Here is a 19548-nt window from a genome sequence, read left to right as displayed (position 1 = left end):
GAAAAATCATGTGACCCCTGGTGCGGGGTCAATTTTGACCCCGGGGTCATGAATTGAACAAACTAGGTGGAGGTCTACTAGGCAATGTTTCACACCAAATATCTAAGCTCTAGGGCTTCTGGTTTTTGAGAAGAAGACTTTTAAAGTTTTAAAGGTTTTCCTTTCGGTTGCCATGACAACCAGAGTTCTGCATGGAATTCAATTCTTTGAACAAGTTTGAAAGGGGGCCACCCAAGGATCATTCCTGTAAAGTTTTATGTAATTCTGCCCTGTGGTTTTCAAGAAGAAGATTGTTTTTAGAAAATGTTGACGGACGACGCACGACTGACGACGGACGACATGAACGTACAGATATATCTAAACTAAGCAAGATAAGATTCATGTATATGACAAATCTGTTAAAAAGTCCTTATCAAGCTTGCACTATTGCGCGAGCTTAAATACATTTTTTTTCAATGTATGGATTTTTCTTATCAGTATCACTGTCTTGTGTCGTAAGTTGAAACGTTCACTGCACAAAGATGGATGCGTTGCGCACGATGACAATATGTTCTACTATATGGATTTTATTTATTTTCAGGTCCGGAATAGAATCTGTACGAATCAACAGTCCGAGTGCAGTGTTTCATTTTGTACGAGAAAGATATTTCCCAAAACAGGACGGTAGCACAGCAGGAATATCAAGAACTGGACTACTGAACAAAGGAGAAAATAAACTGTCGGATCATAACAATGGTGAATATCAATATGTAGAATTTAGTCTTTTTTCTTTTCAGTTCAATAATTCCGCATATTTTACACTTGGTACTCTTCGCATTACCTTTTTGCCTAAAGAAGAACGTCGGCCGCAGAGAGTTATTTTCATAACTTTGTGTATTGTTGAATTAGAAACTGGATACTAGAAATCCATTACATTGAAACATAATCTACCAGTCAGTTATTCTAGTATCCGTATTTCTATATTTCAGTGTCACGGGTAATCAAGAAATCCCGAAGACATGCTGACGGGACAGTGGCTTTTTATGTCACTCTATCCACTGATATCGCCGGTCTTGGAGATTATGAAGAGATCCCATTTGATCAAGTTATTCTAAACGAAGGTGAAGCGTTTGATCCAGTGTTCCATAGGTTTGTTTGCCCTAAGAGTGGAGTTTACATGTTTCGGTCTGCTTTAATGAGTGAAGCAAACAGCCATACTGAAACGGAAGTTGTTAAAGACGGTACCCCTGTTTTCCGCATGTATTCGTCTGGTATTAAGACTAGCTATCATTATGACCAAGGCTTCAACACAGGCATCATAAATTGCGAAAAAAATCAGAGGGTATGGGTTAGAGTGAATGGCAATCTGGGTACGTCTGTGAGGTACTTATTTACAACGTTCTCTGGCTATCTCCTTTGGGAAACTGGGGGTAAGACATAAACGTTCATATATAGATTTGCGTTACGTTAAAATTTGTTGCGCTTAATACATATGAGTATAAATTTATCTAAAATGACAAAAGTAGAATAATACATATATACACATTTTAACTGAAAAAAAGTTCACTCAGATGTAATTTGTGTAAAAGTGTTCATTTTTGACAAACTAAGCTAATTTACAAACTATCAAAATATTTGTATTTTCAGCGTCCCCGACTGAAGTGAATACTAGCGAAAACATTACGAACGTGGCCTTTCATTCTTACTTGGGAGAGACGATCAACGACCTTCGAGTTAAACAAACTATTCCGTTTGACAAAGTGCTTTTGAACGAAGGCAAAGGTTACCAAAGTAATACCTTTACTTGTCCTGTGGATGGAATATACATGTTTCAGTCTTCTGTACTGTCTAACTTTGAAGCTATTGAGACTGAAATAGTGAAAGATGGGGAACAGTTTGTCCGTATGTATGCAGCTGCAGACGGACAGTCCAACGACCAACATGACCAAGGCTTCAATGCTGGAATTATACATTGCAGCAAGGGTCAGAATGTCTGGGTGCAAGTAAGTCGAGGAAAATCCGTCATGCAGTATGAATTCACAACCTTTTCTGGATATCTTATGTGGCCAGTAGAGGAAGGTAGGTATTCTGACTTTTCAGCAAAATCAAAGAGACCACTGTTAGTCATACTAACTACCGTATATATTAGACGTTTCATAACAACAAATATTATTAATTATTAAGTTTATCAATAGTGTTTTTTTCATTTGCTATGCGTCTGTTGTTAAACAAACGTTTGTGTGCTTTGTCTTATTTTGATTATTATCAAATATACTCACATGCTATGTAAAAAGCAAAGTTCCATTAAGTTTATTCAGGTCTTTTTTTTTTTTTTTGGGGGGGGGGGGGGGGGGTTATTCGGCCGTTTAAGCAATGCAAAACCAAATAGCACACATTCTAGTTTCGATTTCGTATTCTAGTGAGTCTAAATATAGATCAGACTGTCCCGCACATTTTCAGGGGTTAATTGTGGTAAAACATTACTATACGAATTGATAACCAGTCAAGGTGATTACTGTCAGGTATGATCGGCCCATGTCTGCCGTTTTCGAGGCTGTTCGGCCACTATGTAGGGTTTCACGGGCCGTGTCAAAGTTTTTTAAAAACAAAAACAACATTGCTTTTTTGATAAAAACATGTAATAACTCTTTAATGAATCAAATTAAGCACTTAAAATTCATTTGAAACATATCTACGTTGTAAATTGGGAAGAACGAACATGTAGAACACGTGATATGCCGTAAATCCTTTAACGAATCAATTTCAGAATTTAAGAATGTAGACGAAAGGAAGAAGTTGTAGATAGAGCACGGTCATTATCCTAAATCTTATCAGCAAAAGTCGCACATAAACTCAAATGCTGCTACTTGTTCCTCATTCAATTCCAAATATGCAACACATACCCGGTAAACAACCCTCGAACACCGGAGTGTTGGGTTAAACGTCACACCGACACAATTATAGGTCCTATGGCGACTTTTCTGCTTTTGATGGTGGAAGAATGCCCCAGGTGCCGTTCCACGCATTATTTAATCACGGGCTGGCAACCGGGTAGAACCACCGACCTTCCGTAAGCCAGCTGCATGGATGACTTCTTCACATGAAGAATTCAATGCCCTAGAGAGGCTCGAACCAACATCGGTGAAGGGCAAGTGGTTCTGTGTCAGCGACCTCAACCACTCGGGTCACGGAGGCCCCTTTGGACACTGGTTACTACCTAAATTCCGACTCATATCTAAAAGACCAAAAAATAATGAAATATTTTTTTTTATAGAATTAGTGATGTCCCAAAGACTAATGCAATAGGCCTACAACTCTCCAAAACGTGTTATTACATCTAGGCCACTCATGTATCAAATCACACAAAGTAGACGTAATAATATGTTCTGTTCATATATGGGCAAAAAAATGTATATTACTCATAGAAACAAATGAAGCAGTTTGGGGTTCGGAACGAGATCGCCAAGATAATAATCAACACTGCTCTCCCAATACAATGAGTAGCCTGGGAATCCAGACTGACAATTTCTAACTTTTTTCTACCTACAAATTGACTAGATGATAATATCAGAAACTCGATGAATGCCAATTAACACTAACTAGCGCAAAATAAGTTGGATCTTTAATGCATAGATATTAGGTGTGATATCTTCTGAATAAAACAATTATTTATATATCGGTAAATACTATATTTTGATATAGATACCATTATAATATTTAAAGTCATTAGGTACTTTTTATGCTCCCGAAGGGAGGCATATAGTTTTTGAACCGTCTGTCTGTCTGTCGGTCTGTCGGTCTGTCAGTCTGTCGGTCTGTCCGCAATTTTCGTGTCCGGTCCATATCTTTGTCATCCATGGATGGATTTTCAAATAACTTGGCATGAATGTGTACCACAGTAAGACGACGTGCAGTGCGCAAGACCCAGGTCCGTAGCTCAAAGGTCAAGGTCACACTTAGACGTTAACGGATAGTGCATTGATGGGCGTGTCCGGTCCATATCTTTGTCATCGATGGATGGATTTTCAAATAACTTGGCATGAATGTGTACCACAGTAAGACGACGTGCAGTGCGCAAGACCCAGGTCCGTAGCTCAAAGGTCAAGGTCACACTTAGACGTTAAAGGATAGTGCATTGATGGGCGTGTCCGGTCCATATCTTTGTCATCGATGGATGGATTTTCAAATAACTTGGCATGAATGTGTACCACAGTAAGACGACGTGCATTGCGCAAGACCCAGGTCCATAGCTCAAAGGTCAAGGTCACACTTAGACATTAAAGGATAGTGCATTGATGGGCGTGTCCGGTCCATATCTTTGTCATCCATGGATGGATTTTCAAATAACTTGGCATGAATGTGTACCACAGTAAGACGACGTGTCACACGCAAGACCCAGGTCCGTAGCTCAAAGGTCAAGGTCACACTTAGACGTTAAAGATCATTTTTCATGATAGTGCATTGATGGGCATGTCCGGTCCATATCTTTGTCATTCATGCATGGATTTTAAAATAACTATGCATGAATGTGTGACACAGTAAGACGATGTGTCGCGCGCAAGACCCAGCTCTGTAGGTCAAAGGTCCTAAACTCTAACATCGGCCATAACTATTCATTCAAAGTGCCATCGGGGGCATGTGTCATCCTACGGAGACAGCTCTTGTTTCACTTAAATACTTGTTTCTGCAAGTGTTTGAGTTGACAAGAATTGTAAAAATTTCGTCGGGCTTACTCGGCCACTTTAAAAATAGATTTGCAACATCTTCAACCTCCCTCAAGCGTGTACGGACATAGATTATACGATATCAGTTTATAAGAATGTAAACTTGATTCATCGAAACTATATTTGTTCGACCTTGAAATTTTAATAAAACATACATGACAAATGTTAAATATAGATAAGTTACTACTGCTAAAATTAAATTTGTCACTAAAATACTGAAAACGTATTAAAGATACTTGATTTTCAAATTTTAAAAAATGGCAGACTGAAAGCTTCCGTATTTGCGCAAATTGACTTAACACCGGCATTAATAAAGAGTGTTTCTGCGCAGTGGCCGGTTACAGCCGACGGCCGGCCAGTTTTGAAGCTTCATCTAAAATAAATTATTAACATCTGAAAATAAAAAAGAACTACCAATACATGATAATAATACTAGTCATAATATGTACATATTAAAATAGTCCATAACACGTCCTACCATATTCACATACTTTGCATTATGCAAACCTCTGCAATAAAACAGGTTTTATATGATGGGGACAATAGATATGATTCGTTTAAAACAAGATTATTTTTTCTGAACTATGTTTCTCTTATTTCTTGTTAATTTTCATTTATTTACGTCTTTTGTTTCAGGCTTAACTACACCAGAATTAGCAGAAAGAACGCTTGACACTGACCCTACCCAAATTGCATTCAATGCCTATCTATCTACTGATGTGGGTAGAATCGGACAAAAAGTAGCTGTGCCATTCGACAGGGCGTCTTTAAACGAAGGAAATGGATTTGACATTGGGTCACATACATTTACTTGTCCTGTTCATGGGATTTATGTTTTTCAGTCAGCTTTGATGGTCAACTCTAGTCAAAGGGAAACTGATATTGTTAAGAATGGCAATTTAGTCGGTCCTATATATGCTGGAGTTAATAACCAGATGGGAAGCAGCCACTTTGATCAGGGGTTTAATTCAGTAATCGTAGACTGCAAACGTTCCGACAGGGTATTGGTAAGGGTTGGCAGTCTTTCAGGTACAGCGATAAATTATCACAACACGACAACCTTTTCCGGCTTTCTTCTTTGGTAAAAACAGAACAAAAGTTAGAAGTAGATGGAACTGAAGGTATATCAGCATAACAAACTTATCGATGTTTTGACTTGTTCTTAGAACAGATAAAAAAAGATTCCATGAATATATTGCACATTTGTTTTTATTTTTCAACTTTCCTTCACACTGATATGAAACCGCCTTAGTATTCTAGTGGTAGAGCGCCAATTTCTAGTGCGGCATGTTGAGGGTTCACTTCCTGACCATGTCATACAAAATACGTGAAAAATGGTACTGTTAGCTTCCTCGCTTGATGCCTAGTAATTTGATGATACTTCTGTCACGTGCGTGTGCTTGTACGTATGTTCGGGTTTGATGTCTCTTTCAACAATTTTTATCAAACGACGTTTTTAGCCTGTCGTTTCTGTTGTTTTTGACTGACCTAAAATATATGTATATTTGAATGCATGTGACCAGACAAAAATAGTGGTGGTCAGAAAAGTGTCTCTTAACCGTTCACCTTTTTCGCAAATTTGAGCTAAATCTAAATGGATTGATAGCCGCTTCCGTATCGTCTCACTTCCATTTCCTCAGAAAGATTTTAGGGCAGACCGTCTTCACGAAGCTAGCAAAATCGATTCAAGCATTCATTGATGTAACACAACAATTAATAGTCCATAGGAATCCTTAGTTCTGAAAACACCATGAATAATCAGTTGAATATAAATGCCTTTAAACAAGAGCTCGTCGAACACAAAATGCCCCCCTTGATGCATTCAGTAATTGCACAAGGAACAGAAATTATATGCTCACTGTAAACAAAAGTTCTACCATTCTGGTTTAATCTGACCTTGACCTTTATCCTATTAACCTAACAAGAGATTACAGAGTGATCTTGGCGCCATCCACTGAGCCATTTTTGAATGTTCTATATTTCAAGACTAGCTCAAGGTCAAAATCAATGTCAAATTTCATTTTGGTACAAAACAATGTGTATGTAGTCCAAATTTGAAAGCTGTGGCTTGAGAATTGTGAAAGCAGGTCACTAGATCAATTTCAAGGTCAAAGTTCATTTTGGTAGACAGAACTATGCATGTGCTTCAAATTTGAAGGCTGTAGCTTGAGAAATGTGAAAGTAGGTCACTAGGTCAAAATCAACGTCAAATTTTATTTTGGAACACAAAACTATGCATGTGGTCCAAATTCGAAGCTTGTATCTTCAGAAATGTGAAAGTAGGTCACTAGGTCAATAACAAGGTCAAAGTTTGTTTCGGAGCACACACCTATGCATATGGTCCAAAGGGGGGGGGGGGGGTCCCAGTTAGGTGTCTGCGCAAAATGTTTTTTGATTTTATTTATACTTTGTGGTAATATACCTACATGTATTAAGTTTTATTAACAAGTGTTACTGTTACCAGTTTTGACTTACTTTTATAGATATTCACATTTAAAGTGGGTGGGGTAATCTGACATGTGACCAGCCAGGAACACAATTTCTATTATTTTTTTAAAAATGGATCAAACTTTTTACCTGAAACTTTCATGATAAAATAACTAAGCAATGGGCATTCACACAACACGTTGCATTTTAAATTGTACTGAATACTTTTTTCACCACAGAGCCACAAAGTTGTCTAATCAAATTTACTGATTTTTAATGGACGAACTTTACCAAAAAGCTAAAACATTTTTCATTAGTTGAGATATAAAGGTGTTATTTTCAGCAGATATTGTAAACTAAATAAACATTAAAATGATAGTATATCAGTATACTCTGATTAATATTGGAAGAGTGGTACATTCTCAAACTGGGAAAAAGTGGGTGGGGTAAATAAATATTCGAAGCAACAGTACAAAAATTGCGCAGTTGTTAAGCAATGACCTCAGATTGTCTATTACTATCTTAATTTTATTAAATACAGCATTGATTGATAAATTTTAACAAAAAATTTCCCACTTTATACATGTGTGTCATGGAAAAAGCATGGACCTTGAACATGACATGTAGACAAACCAAATTAACCCTGAAAGCTCAAAGTATTTAACAAAAGGTTTTGCCTGAGGCAGTATATTTTGAGGAAAGCTATTGTTCAAATTAACATGAAATATTCTGCATTGATTTTTCCATGGCACACATGTATAAAGTCTTATTAAAGAGAAAAAATTTTTGTTAAAATTTATCAACCAAGTCTGTATTTAATAAAACTAGAATGTGTCTGTAGGACACAGGGTGTGAATATTTTTACTATTTCAGGGGCCATAACTCTGGAAATAGGGGGCAGACCCAGATAAAAAATAGTAGGTGCGCAAGTTCATATCATGATAAACGCTCATCAATTTATATCAAATACTTTTTGAGCTAGGCGTGTCACAAGGTGAAAATGTTCTTTTTTGACTATTTCAGGGGCCATAACTCTAGAAATAGGGCGCGGACCCAGATTAAAAATAGAAAATGCGCAAATTCATATCATGATTAAGACTAAGGCAAGGTTTCATGAATCTATATAAAGTACTTTTTGAGCTAGGCGTGTCACAAGGTGAAAATGTGCATTTTTGACTATTTCAGGGACCATAACTTTAGAAATAGGGGGCGGAGCCAGACGAAAAATAAAAGGTGTGCAAGTTCATACCATTATAAAGACTCATGCAAGATTTCATCAATTTATATCAAATACTTTTTGGGCTAGGCGTGTCACAAGGTGAAAATGTGCATTTTTTACTATTTCAGGGGCAGTAACTCTAAAATTAGGGGGCGGAGTCAGACGAAAAATAGAAGGTGCGCAAGTTCATATCATGATAAAGACTCTTGCAAGGTTTCATCAATTTATAACAAATACTTTTTGAGCTAGGCGCGTCACGAACTTCGGACGGACGCACGGACGGATGGACGAACGGACGCTAGGACAAGAGCAAATCTATATGCCCCCACCACTCATGGGGGGCACAATTAAGATAGTAATAGACAATCTGAGGACATTTCGTAACAACTGCACTTTTTTTGTAGTGTTGCTTCGAATGTTTATTTACCCCACCCACTTTTTCCCAGTTTGAGAGTGTACCACTCTTCCAATATTATTCAGAGTATACTGATATACTATCATTTTAATGTTTATTTAGTTTACAATATCTGTTGAAAATAACATCTTAATATCTCAACTTATGAAAAATGTTTTAGCTTTTTGGTAAAGTTCGTCCATTAAAAATCAGTAAATTTGATTAGACCACTTTGTGGCTCTGTGATGAAAAAACTATTCAGTAAAATTTAAAATGCAACATGTTGCGTGAATGCCCATTGCTTAGTTATTTTATCATGAAAGTTTCAGGTAAAAGTTTGAACCATTTAAAAAAAAAAAATAACAGAAATTGTGTTCCTGGCTGGTCACATGTCAGATTACCCCACCCACTTTAAATGTGAATATCTATAAAAGTAAGTCAAAACTGGTAACAGTAACACTTGTTAATGAAACTTAATACATGTAGGTATATTACCACAAAGTATAAATTAAATCAAAAAACATTTTGCGCAGACACCTAACTGGGACCCCCCTCCCCTTTGAAGGCTGTAGCTACAGAAATGTGAAAGTAGGTCACTAGGTCAAAACCAAGGTCAACTCATGTCAAGGTTCATCTTGTCACTTAAAACAATACATGTGGTCCAAATTTGAATGATGTAGGTTATAGACATGAAGATTCTAAGTATTTCCCTATATACATGTATGTCTATGTAAACCATATCGGAGCGATATTTGACCCTAGGGGAATGATTTGGACAATCTTTGTAGAGAACCACTAGATGATGTCATACACAAAATATCAAATCCCTAGGACCTGTGGTTTTGGACAAGAAGATCAGAAACCGTTTAACTGGGCCATATTTGACCCAAGGGAAATAATCTGAACAATCTTGGTAGAGGACCACTTGATTTTGCTACATACCAAATATCAAAGCCCTAGGCCCTGTGGTGTTGGACAAGAAGATCAGAAACCGTTTAACTGTTCCTGGCAAATGTGACCTTGACCTTTGACCTAATTACCTAAAAATCAATAGGGGTCATCTACTGGTCATGTTCAACCTCACTTTTAATTTTCTTGACAATAGGCCTAAGCGTTCTTGAGTTATTGCCCGGAAACAATTTTACTGTTCCTGGTCACTGTGACCTTGACCTTTGACATACAGATCTCAAAATCAATAGGGGTCATCTGCTGCTCATGAACAATCTTTCTATAAATATTCATGATCCTAGGCCCAAGCGGTCTTGAGTTATCATCCGGAAACCGTTTTACTGTTCAGGGTCACTGTGACCTTGACCTTTGACATACTGACCTAGAAATCAATAGGGGTCATCTGCTGGTAATGGTCAACCTCTCTATCAACTTTCATGATCCTAGGCCCAAGCATTCTTGAGTTATCATCCGGAAACCGTTTTAATTATCAGGGTCACTGTGACCTTGATCTTTGACATACAGATCTCAAAATCAATAGGGGTCATATGCTGGTAATGACCAACCTCCCTATCAACTTTCATGATTCTAGGCCCAATTTACATTATTTTATGTGTCATATTTAATGAATTTTAATTGTTTTCCCTTGTAGTATTTATTTTCTGGAATGCTGGTTACAGGGAATTTGTCTTTTTATCTAAGATACATTTAAAACAGTTCTATTCCACTTTTTTTACAACGGGTAAATATTTTTATTTATATGATTACTCTTAATAAATGAACCATAAATATTAGGATACGTTTGATCAAATGAGCAGTAAGTCTGCATATAAAATTTGGGGAAATAAAAAAGACAGGACAAACTGAAAATCAAACCGAGATAAAACAAAAATATAGCAGGGCTACATAAAACATTTTTTTAGAAAATAATGTCTTGCGAGTTTCATAAGAATGCCTATCTTATTTACCGTGATAACTGACCAAACTAAATTATCTGTCTTGGACTCGCCTGACATTTTCGCGCCATTTTTATTATCGTTCGCCGACTGAAGATGTGTACCGCATTTGAACGTCACAAAACACAGGGAAGTTAAACCGATTAATTGTGAACAAAACTTCTTAAAAAAGATATCCACACCGGGTGATTCCTAAACGCTGGCAATGGTAAGAAAATCAAAATATGTAAGCCTCAGAAATGATTATTAATATATAAAATGCACACTGTTTCTATAGAAATCATTGTATCCTTAGAGCCAGTTAGTTAAAAGACTGAAATGTCATTAATGATGTGTGAGGCATGATAATAGAGATCTGAATATATATTTTTTATTATGCAAATGTTAAACCAGTAAGAATATGTAGTACACTTCCGGCGTGTATATAAAGCAGCGTTGATACTAATCTTAATGGGTAAGTGGATTTGTTGTGCAATAAGTACGTTCGTTTGTACTGCTAGGCGCTAAGCCATTATTGGTCTGGTTAAATTTGGCGATTGTTTTTTGTATAAATTTCTCCCTACCTATAATAATTTATAATTCGAACTTGTATCCTCGCGGATCTCTATGGGAAAGTCGATTGTTCTGAGTTTAATTATATCTCTTAAATGCACACTATTTCTTTAAAATTCACTGTATCCTCTATATCCTGTAAACTTTCAGAGAGATAAAATGTAGTTTATCTGGTCCCGATCAGTTAAAAAAGACTATTTTGTGACTGCTGATTTGTGAGACATGATAACAAAAGCTTGAGTATATATGCAAATGTTAAATCAGTGTGAATGTATAGTACGATTTGGGTTCCTATATAAAGCAGCAACGAAATGAACCTTATTGGGTTAATGGACTTGTTGTGAAATGCACGCTCGTTTGTTCTGTAAGTCGCTTTGTCGTAATTGGACTGTTATATTGTGGTGGTGATTTGTTCGAATAAATCACTGTGTGTTCCCAAATTATTAGTTTTGTTCACGCTCTCTTTTTGGTCGACTTTGTCTATGTCATTTTTGCACAAATCCATTATGTGCACAGTAAAATACGAGATATTTTATGCACTGCAGTGTGTAAATATGAAGATAAATTAAAAATGTTGTAAAGTCGTATAGTCAGTCTGGACATAGAATATATTTAGAAAAACAAATTATGTACTAAATATATACTAATTACAGGGCACAATCAATAAAAAAATCTAAAGCAGAAATATGCGATGCCTCGCAAGCCACCATGCACTGTGTATATAGATATGCTTTAAAAAGTTGTTCATTCACAGTAATTACCGTAAATAGTGACAACTGTTATTATCTTTGTATTCTGAAATTGATTTCCAAACAATGCTATCATATGCTTCTAGCCTACATTTTGAATGCAAAATTGTCATTAAGTATTTAAACAATACCTATATCGTTTCGAATCACATATACAGATATACATGTAGAAGTGACCGGTCAGTTTTATTACAGTGGGCACTTAGTTATTCAAGTACATGTACATGTCTGTATACCTCTGTTATAAGTGATGGCAGATATAAGTGTGCTGTATAACTTTAAATTAATACTAAGAAAAGGCAGTCAGCTTATCAAGGCCGTAGGGTTCTCGCTTGGGCTAAGTACCAGTAGCATAAGCAATATTTGGCTAAAACTTGTAATAAAAATGTATATGAAATGACAATTCTTTGTGGGGCTTGCCTAAGGAAGCTGTATCGGAAAAAGTTAACTCGGGATGAGTCTGACTGCAACCCCGCTAAAGATAATGATGCGCAAATCAGGGCTAAAGTAGAAGCAGGTCGTTGCATAAAAATTCAACCTGAAGCTCGGCTGGACCTTTTAGTTCGTTTTCGAGCTGTATTTGTATATGCCATATGCATGGAAACCGCCTTGACACATCACTTTCATGGCATCACACTGAATGTGAAACCGTCACTGATATGACCCGCCAAGAAGCTTTTGTTCTTGACCTATGCATCACAGGCATACCAATGCAAAGCGGTATTTCTGTTGGATAGACTACAGTCAGGATCCGATCAACTGCTGTGCACATATTGCCTCTTTGTTGTGGTATTTAGGCCTAGTCCGCCACAAAGAACAATCTTCAGTTCTGTTTTCACAAAAGGAAGAACATGGAGTGATGAAGGCGTGTGACATTTAGTATGTGTCTAAAAGAAATAAATATAAACGCACAAAAAACGATGAAAAAATAAAGAAATGAAAAATATATAAAAAATAAAAAATAATAAAAAAACTGGAAAATAACTTCCGTGTAGTGCGTGTGGCGTGCGCGTCGCGAGGCGGGCACGCAGTAGATTGTCTCGTATGTTGCTAGTATTTAAAAGCACACATTGGCCAATTTACTGCAACAAACAACCAGGATAAATCAAATTCAATGAAAATTCAACCCAACGAATAATAATGATTTCACAGTATTTGCTTCTGTCACTACCATACATGTATAACATACCTATGTGCACGCTTTGCAAACATTTGTATGTAATTTTAGTTACAAACAGATGTGAAAATACGTGACTATCAAATTATTTAAAATGAATATAAAAAGTATTAAAAAGTATCGGGTAGATTACATTTGGGAACACCCTGTAGTTATATATTTTGTTTAAAAGTACTGTTCCCCCCACCCCCAACCTGGAATCAATAACATAGTACAGAAAATGTGTATAATTAATATCTAAATATGCTGACCAAATATGGTTTAGATGCACGAGGGCTGGGGGACAATGTTGTATTAAGAAAACTAGCTTCATATGTATATAACAGGGTAGGTAATTCTATTTAGAGAAAAAATCACCGTTTTACGAAACAAATATTGAAATTTTACTTTAACAAATAATCTCAAGTATGTATTTTGATGGTATGGTATTTGTAATTAAATATTCATTTCAGTGTGGTTTAATTTTCACTCATATAGAAAGTGTCCGAAGTCCTTTACTAAAACTGATAATTGTGATAGTATATTAATGACCGCTAAAATGATTACAAAATTTACAAGTTGTTTTAAATCAAATGTTAATTTCTCTACACAATTACTTAATTTGAAGTTGAACCATATTTTATGTGTTTGACACTACTTATAAGAAAACATAACACTGATCATCGAAGCAGCCATTTAAGTGTTTTATGACGTCATTTGCAATCTGCTAAATTCTCTATTTAGCAAATAACCCTTTAAATAGATTAATTTCATGTTTCTTGAGTGTAAGATGTAAAATATGGTAATTTCGTTCATTATAACTGGAAAACGCGGGGAAATTATTTTACAGAAATAAGTAAATACAGTTCAAATATGTATCTAGAAATTCAATTAATTCGCCATTGTGTATGTTGTTGCCAAGGAAATGGCTGCCAATTTGATCAAATATTTAAATGTTCATTGTTTTCTCAATTCTAAGCTGATTTTGAAAATTACTTTTACTTCTTTAAATGATTTAAGAAATCCTAGCAGAACAGCACTGCCTTTCCCGTTAAACATTGTTCTTTTTATCTACAGATATGTTTTATTAAAACTCCCACAGAACGGTTGTCAAAAATGTTGTTCTAATCAAGATAAATGGTTATCTGTGAGCAAAATGGCGTCCATTTTGAATTTCCAGATAGCCATCATACCAAAATATGGAACCAATACCTTTTGTATTCAGTATTGTAATATCTTTCATAAATCAGTAATTCCGAGAAGTACAACAAAACTACAACTGATTGTCTATTCAGAACATACCATATAAAATACATTGTTTCAATTCATAATGACTTTCCATAACTGCATTGCTATGGCGGTAGGTTAAGCACAATACTATATATCAAGGTATTGCGAGCCAGCGTATGTAAGTAAGTAATAAGTAAATTAATTGTTTGTTATAGTAACATGGCAACAGTTAATATTTGAATATCATGTAACTGTTACATAGACATAAGGTAAACCTATAATATTATAATAAAAGTGTAGGTTTATTGGCCAATACACAACCCAGTTATGCAATATTATCCTACCACTATGCATTTATCAGGCCGATATCTGCCTGCCGTGTAAACTTGAGGTTTATTCAGTCAATGCAGGTTTATACCGTAAATGCAACTGACGGACTACTTTTTCAAGTATTTGTGCTATAGGCAATGTAAACTGGGCCAAGAGTTCGAAGCTCTTATGAGGACAGCCACGGTAAAAAAACTAAAAAATTGGTTCACTCTATCCTAGTAAACCTCCATACGGAATGGTACGGTGACGGTTTTTAAAGTCGACCTAGACTTTGTATATTTGGCGTTCGCTCATTTTTTATTAGAAATTTACACAAATAACCAGTTTTAAGCAGTCGTTTATTGTTATTATTGGATGTAAACCATTCATAGTGGAAGGAATTTCATTACCTCACATTTTCTTGTACGAAAATGGAGTAAATTTAAGACTGCGGGCATTTGAATTCATCTCAAGCGTAGTTTTCGGCTGTATTTTATCTGAGTCAAAACCATTCTGCTTGTTTGGTACGCGAATGCCCTGTTAGCACCGATGTTTTATAATACACAGAACTTCAGAAGGCAAAGTATGAGGTATGAAATAATGTTTTATTGTAAGGAATCGTATGTAACTGGATGATGCAGACAAAGGTTTGAAGGGCGTAGGAATTCACAAGTGAGACTGTGAGTGAAATTCTGAATTATTTTTGTTAGAAAAAAAAAACACAGTTTGAAAGTAAATATTTGTTATATACAGATTTTATTGACTGCAGGATAAATAGAATATTAGGTTACTGTACTGTCTTTCGTAACTTAAGTTTATCCACCTCGTCTCCGAAACGTCTATCCCCCTCGGCAAGCCTCGGGTGGATAAACTTTTCTCCAACTCGGTGGATAAACTTAAGTTAAGAAAGACAGTAACCTAATATTCTCTATTTATCATACGGTGAATTCCTTCAAAAAAGATAACTATGCTTTAACCATTTTCATGGGATGTACAGACGGCAGTGTTTCAATTTTTTTCGATTTGAAATAATGTATAATAATGAACAGATAATGATATACATTCTCGCATAGAGGCCTACCATGGTTCCCTGGTCTCGGGATTATGACGAACGTCTTATAGATGAGAATGCATGCTGTATTGCATACCTTAGTGATTGCACTTGGTGCGCGATAAAAGAAATCTCCAATACAATTACGTGGGCACATTCTACAGATTCTATCAGCCACTGCTTCGCCTACGTAGCGTCCTGTTTCAATCCGAAGTGGCAGAATATCACAACGAAACTGTGCCATGATGGAGCATTTTCAGCAAGGAACTGGTATAGTAGCGGAGTCTAATGCCTTTTATTTTATGCTAACTGGTGAAATACTGAAAATTATCAGTGAGATATTTCTCTATATCACTCACAGTGCCGAACTTCTTTTTTCAGATCAAATTATCTCCCTTGAAATATATTCTATACTTAACTCCCTTTGTTGCCTTTATAATTGTTGGTATCCTATTATTATTATAACATTCAGGCCATACAGGAGACATGTACAGCTAGATAATCCTATATAGGACATGCTGGCTATAATAATCTTTGCAAAAAAAATAACAGTACTAGATCTACTTAGATCTAATGCTCTTGAAATGTTACCTTGGTTGCTTGGCTTTGCCTCATACAGTGTCATACGTCTTTCCTCCACTTTTCATCGGTTCCTCACTAGCGTATGGTAGATTTTAATGGCAACAGCACATTTAGTTGGTTGTTGTCTTAGTTTATTATCACAAGACATCAACTCAACCTTACGTAATATGCCAGCATTTTCGTCGAAATCATTCCCCACCCAGCCAGTTGTGTTCTAAATTCCATCCCTGTTCGTTATGCTATACAGCTCCTAGACCAATATTTCCATTAAATCCATGATGATTCTTAATTCTGCAGTTTGAGTTTCCAAGGATTTTCGGATATTCCCGAGTTGTTTACGTTTTTCTGGTTGATTTTTAATATGACCTTCAGCGTTTGTAAACAAAGCAAGCTTCCGGTTATTTAACGAACTGACGGCATTGACCGAAAAGTTTTAAATATGCTTACATAACTTCTGTCTGTTGGCCGCGGATTATTGTGCATTTTTTAACAAAATATTTTAAATGTAGTTTTTGTTTTCAAAAACAAAATGGCGTCGTTTTGATTTAACGGACCTAATCACCAATATTCGATATTAATGTGCTTATGGGTCCATGGTAATTTAGTGGATGTATTATATGTAACACGGTAGCCTAAATAAATCCTAATATCATCATGAAGTATTGGTCTTTTTTGAACATGTAAGCATGTTATAAACAGATAATTCGTTGATCTTCACCAATAAGCATAAAATAAAAAGAAAATTTGTTTGTTTGCAGTGTGATATCGAAATATATCTTCACCTATAAGGGAGACAATTCTGATAATTTCACTCAGGCTCCACCTTCGTGAAAATATTCAATTGTCTCCCTTATCGGTGAAAATATATTTCGATATCACACTGCAAACAAACAAATATCCTCTATTTAGTCCAGTAGAGGTGGAAAACACATTAGAGGGTTATTTTTGTGATGCTGTTCAGTGAATAGACAATGTCCTCTGAACTTATGTCTTCCAAACCCATTCTGTTCGCCAGCAAGAATTAACTATCATCTAGGTATCAACAATAGCGTTAATAATGAACGAGCTATATACAGTTACATGACAACAAACTTATATCACGGACATTTGATGATAATCGTTCGTCCGAGATTTTATCTTTTAGTATAGGGCAAAGCATTGATTTCACCCAATCACTAGGGTTAAAAAAGCCACTGTCAAATATAAGCATGAACAATAATTGTAAGACGACTGTTACTAAAGGGGGCGGTAATTAAGGTATACACGGGTTTCCTAATTTTTTTTAAAGTATAAGATATGAAACTGATATTAGGTCTGTATGTACTTACATCTCTTGTCGTTCGTTTAATGGATCCGTAAAAATCAGTTTGTGCTTTAACCCGATCGTAGTGCGTATTGTCGAATTCGTCACTGTCACCACCGTTGTAAAGATTACAGAAATTGTGTTTACATCAATAATCTTTAGGAAGATCCTTTGCAAGCATAGAATGCTACCAGGAAAAATAATAGCTCACTCGGTTTGATTGAGTCTGTTCATGACAGGTGATGGAAAGTGTAACCGTCACACCTCACGGCTTAAGCACAGTTCTGTTATATAGATATTGAATGAACTCCATGACCCCAAAGGACCAGAAATAATAACAACGCTGAATACAAGCACGGGGAGACTTTTTATGGCCACCACACGCCACTTAAAGATTGCTGTTGTGATAGTTAATAAAACCTTTAAGAACATACTTTGCAAGCGTATACAACTCTTAAATATGGTATTTTCATCAAACGTTGTGTGACCATATTCATAGATGATTTGTACAGGAATGGGACTATTTTGTCTTGGTCCAAGTTTTTTCTTAATTGTGTCACTTAGCTCATTTGTATTTGTTGTGGACATATTCACATCTTGAATATCAAGAGTCATAGCCTGCCAATATGCACGTTCCGTTTGCTGCAAAGTTATACTTGTTTTCTTGCCGTTATAAATTCAGCTCCTTCGGCATACCGCGCCTTACGACTGCAGGCACATCAGAGAAAATCGTTTTATTTGGTTCCATAGCTGGGCGTAATTCACTCAGTTCGTCCGTCCACTATGACTTCTGGTTTTTCTTGAGTTGAAAGGTATTGCACATTCCATAATTCGCATAATGTACCGTGTATAAAGTCAGATTCTTCTTGGGTGCGGCTCAATATGTTATATCAAAGAGGCTTCTGCTGCTTTCAGCCGACGTTGAACAGAATCCGGGGCCAGGAAACGATAATATTGATAAAAACACTCAGGTGATTCTTGATGCCATAAAGGAGACTAAACATGAAGTTTGTGAAGTTAAACAGGAAATTAAAAGTGTAAGGTGTGATATACAAAATCTGAAACTTGAGCTACATACGATTAAGGCAAGAGTCAATGGTGTTGAAAAGAAGCAGTCAGAAATGGATGAAAAACTGGTTTCCATCGAAGAAAAAGTAGATGCCGTGAAGTTTGAACATGAGGTTATAAATAATGATATTGCTTCATTACATCTACGCTCGTTTAGAAGCCCTTGAAAAACAATTAAATATTACTGAGCCCGAGAGATTAAAAGGTTCATTGCGAATATTTGGTCTCGAAGAAACTGAATCTAATGAGGGTGGTTTGAAAACTTTGATAAAAACTAAAATATTTGACAGGTCAGATGAAAATTTTGATGAAAATTGTCTTATTTCTGCACGGAGAGTTGGTGAAAGAGTTGAGACCGAGGAAAATGGTAAATCTCGAATGGTAATTGCTGAATTTGTACACGTCGACGATAAATTTAAACTTTTTCAATATCCTTATCGGTTAAGGCACATAGGCATTCGATTGTCAAATAATTTATCATTTTTGCAGCGTCAGCAATTGAAAGAGGCTAGACAAGGGGTCGTTTCGGTTACTTCAAAGGAGGTCAACTGTATACATATGCAAAACCAGATAATGAAGTTAAGACTAGAATATTTAAACGTGGAACACGTCAGTTTAATAGGCCAGGTACTGAAACTTCTCTATGTTTGACGAAGAGAGTATGGATGACTCTATTATGAATGATACTTTAGGTGTGGCGGCTATGAATGTATAGGGGTCCGGTCAAGGCTCAGCACAGAACGACAAAAATGACTATTTTAGAATATTTAGTTGGAACGTCGAAGGTCTGAAGAACAAACTACTCACTTTTGATATTGCTGATTCAATAAAAATGTATGATATAGTGGGACTTCAAGAAACATGGGATATTGACTCTGATTATTGTGAGCATTTTTTCCCG

At 36.1% G+C, this 19548-nt stretch overlaps 1 protein-coding gene across 2 annotated transcripts; it reads left to right on the top strand.

Annotated features, from left to right (window-relative positions):
- The first annotated feature begins 492 nt into the window (after positions 1-492).
- LOC123545332 (uncharacterized) lies at positions 493-5901 on the top strand. 2 transcript variants are annotated; one of them, XM_045331662.2, is made up of 4 exons: positions 493-735; positions 969-1349; positions 1627-2058; positions 5340-5901. In XM_045331662.2, the coding sequence occupies exons 1-4, from the start codon at positions 522-524 to the stop codon at positions 5786-5788; spliced, it is 1476 nt and encodes a 491-aa protein (XP_045187597.2). In that variant the 5' UTR covers positions 493-521; the 3' UTR covers positions 5789-5901. The 2 variants fall into 2 exon arrangements, with proteins under 2 accessions (XP_045187597.2, XP_053375733.1); XM_053519758.1 differs by having other exon boundaries at positions 969-1409.
- The last annotated feature ends 13647 nt before the right edge of the window (positions 5902-19548 follow it).

The sequence above is a fragment of the Mercenaria mercenaria genome, chromosome 1 (genome assembly GCF_021730395.1).
Source record: "Mercenaria mercenaria strain notata chromosome 1, MADL_Memer_1, whole genome shotgun sequence".
Lineage (NCBI taxonomy): Eukaryota > Metazoa > Mollusca > Bivalvia > Venerida > Veneridae > Mercenaria > Mercenaria mercenaria.
Note: the sequence above shows the minus strand (reverse complement) of the source record. Positions and strands in the feature narration are given on the sequence as shown.

What these genes read in the sequence shown, in the direction of transcription:
- LOC123545332 (XM_053519758.1), top strand. Translation starts at nt 522, where the DNA reads ATGGATGCGTTGCGCACGATGACAATATGTTCTACTATATGGATTTTA. An exon ending in ACTGTCGGATCATAACAATG is followed by an intron (nt 736 to 968) that starts GTGAATATCAAT and finishes TCTATATTTCAG; the next exon opens with TGTCACGGGTAATCAAGAAA. An exon ending in TCTCCTTTGGGAAACTGGGG is followed by an intron (nt 1,410 to 1,626) that starts GTAAGACATAAA and finishes TTGTATTTTCAG; the next exon opens with CGTCCCCGACTGAAGTGAAT.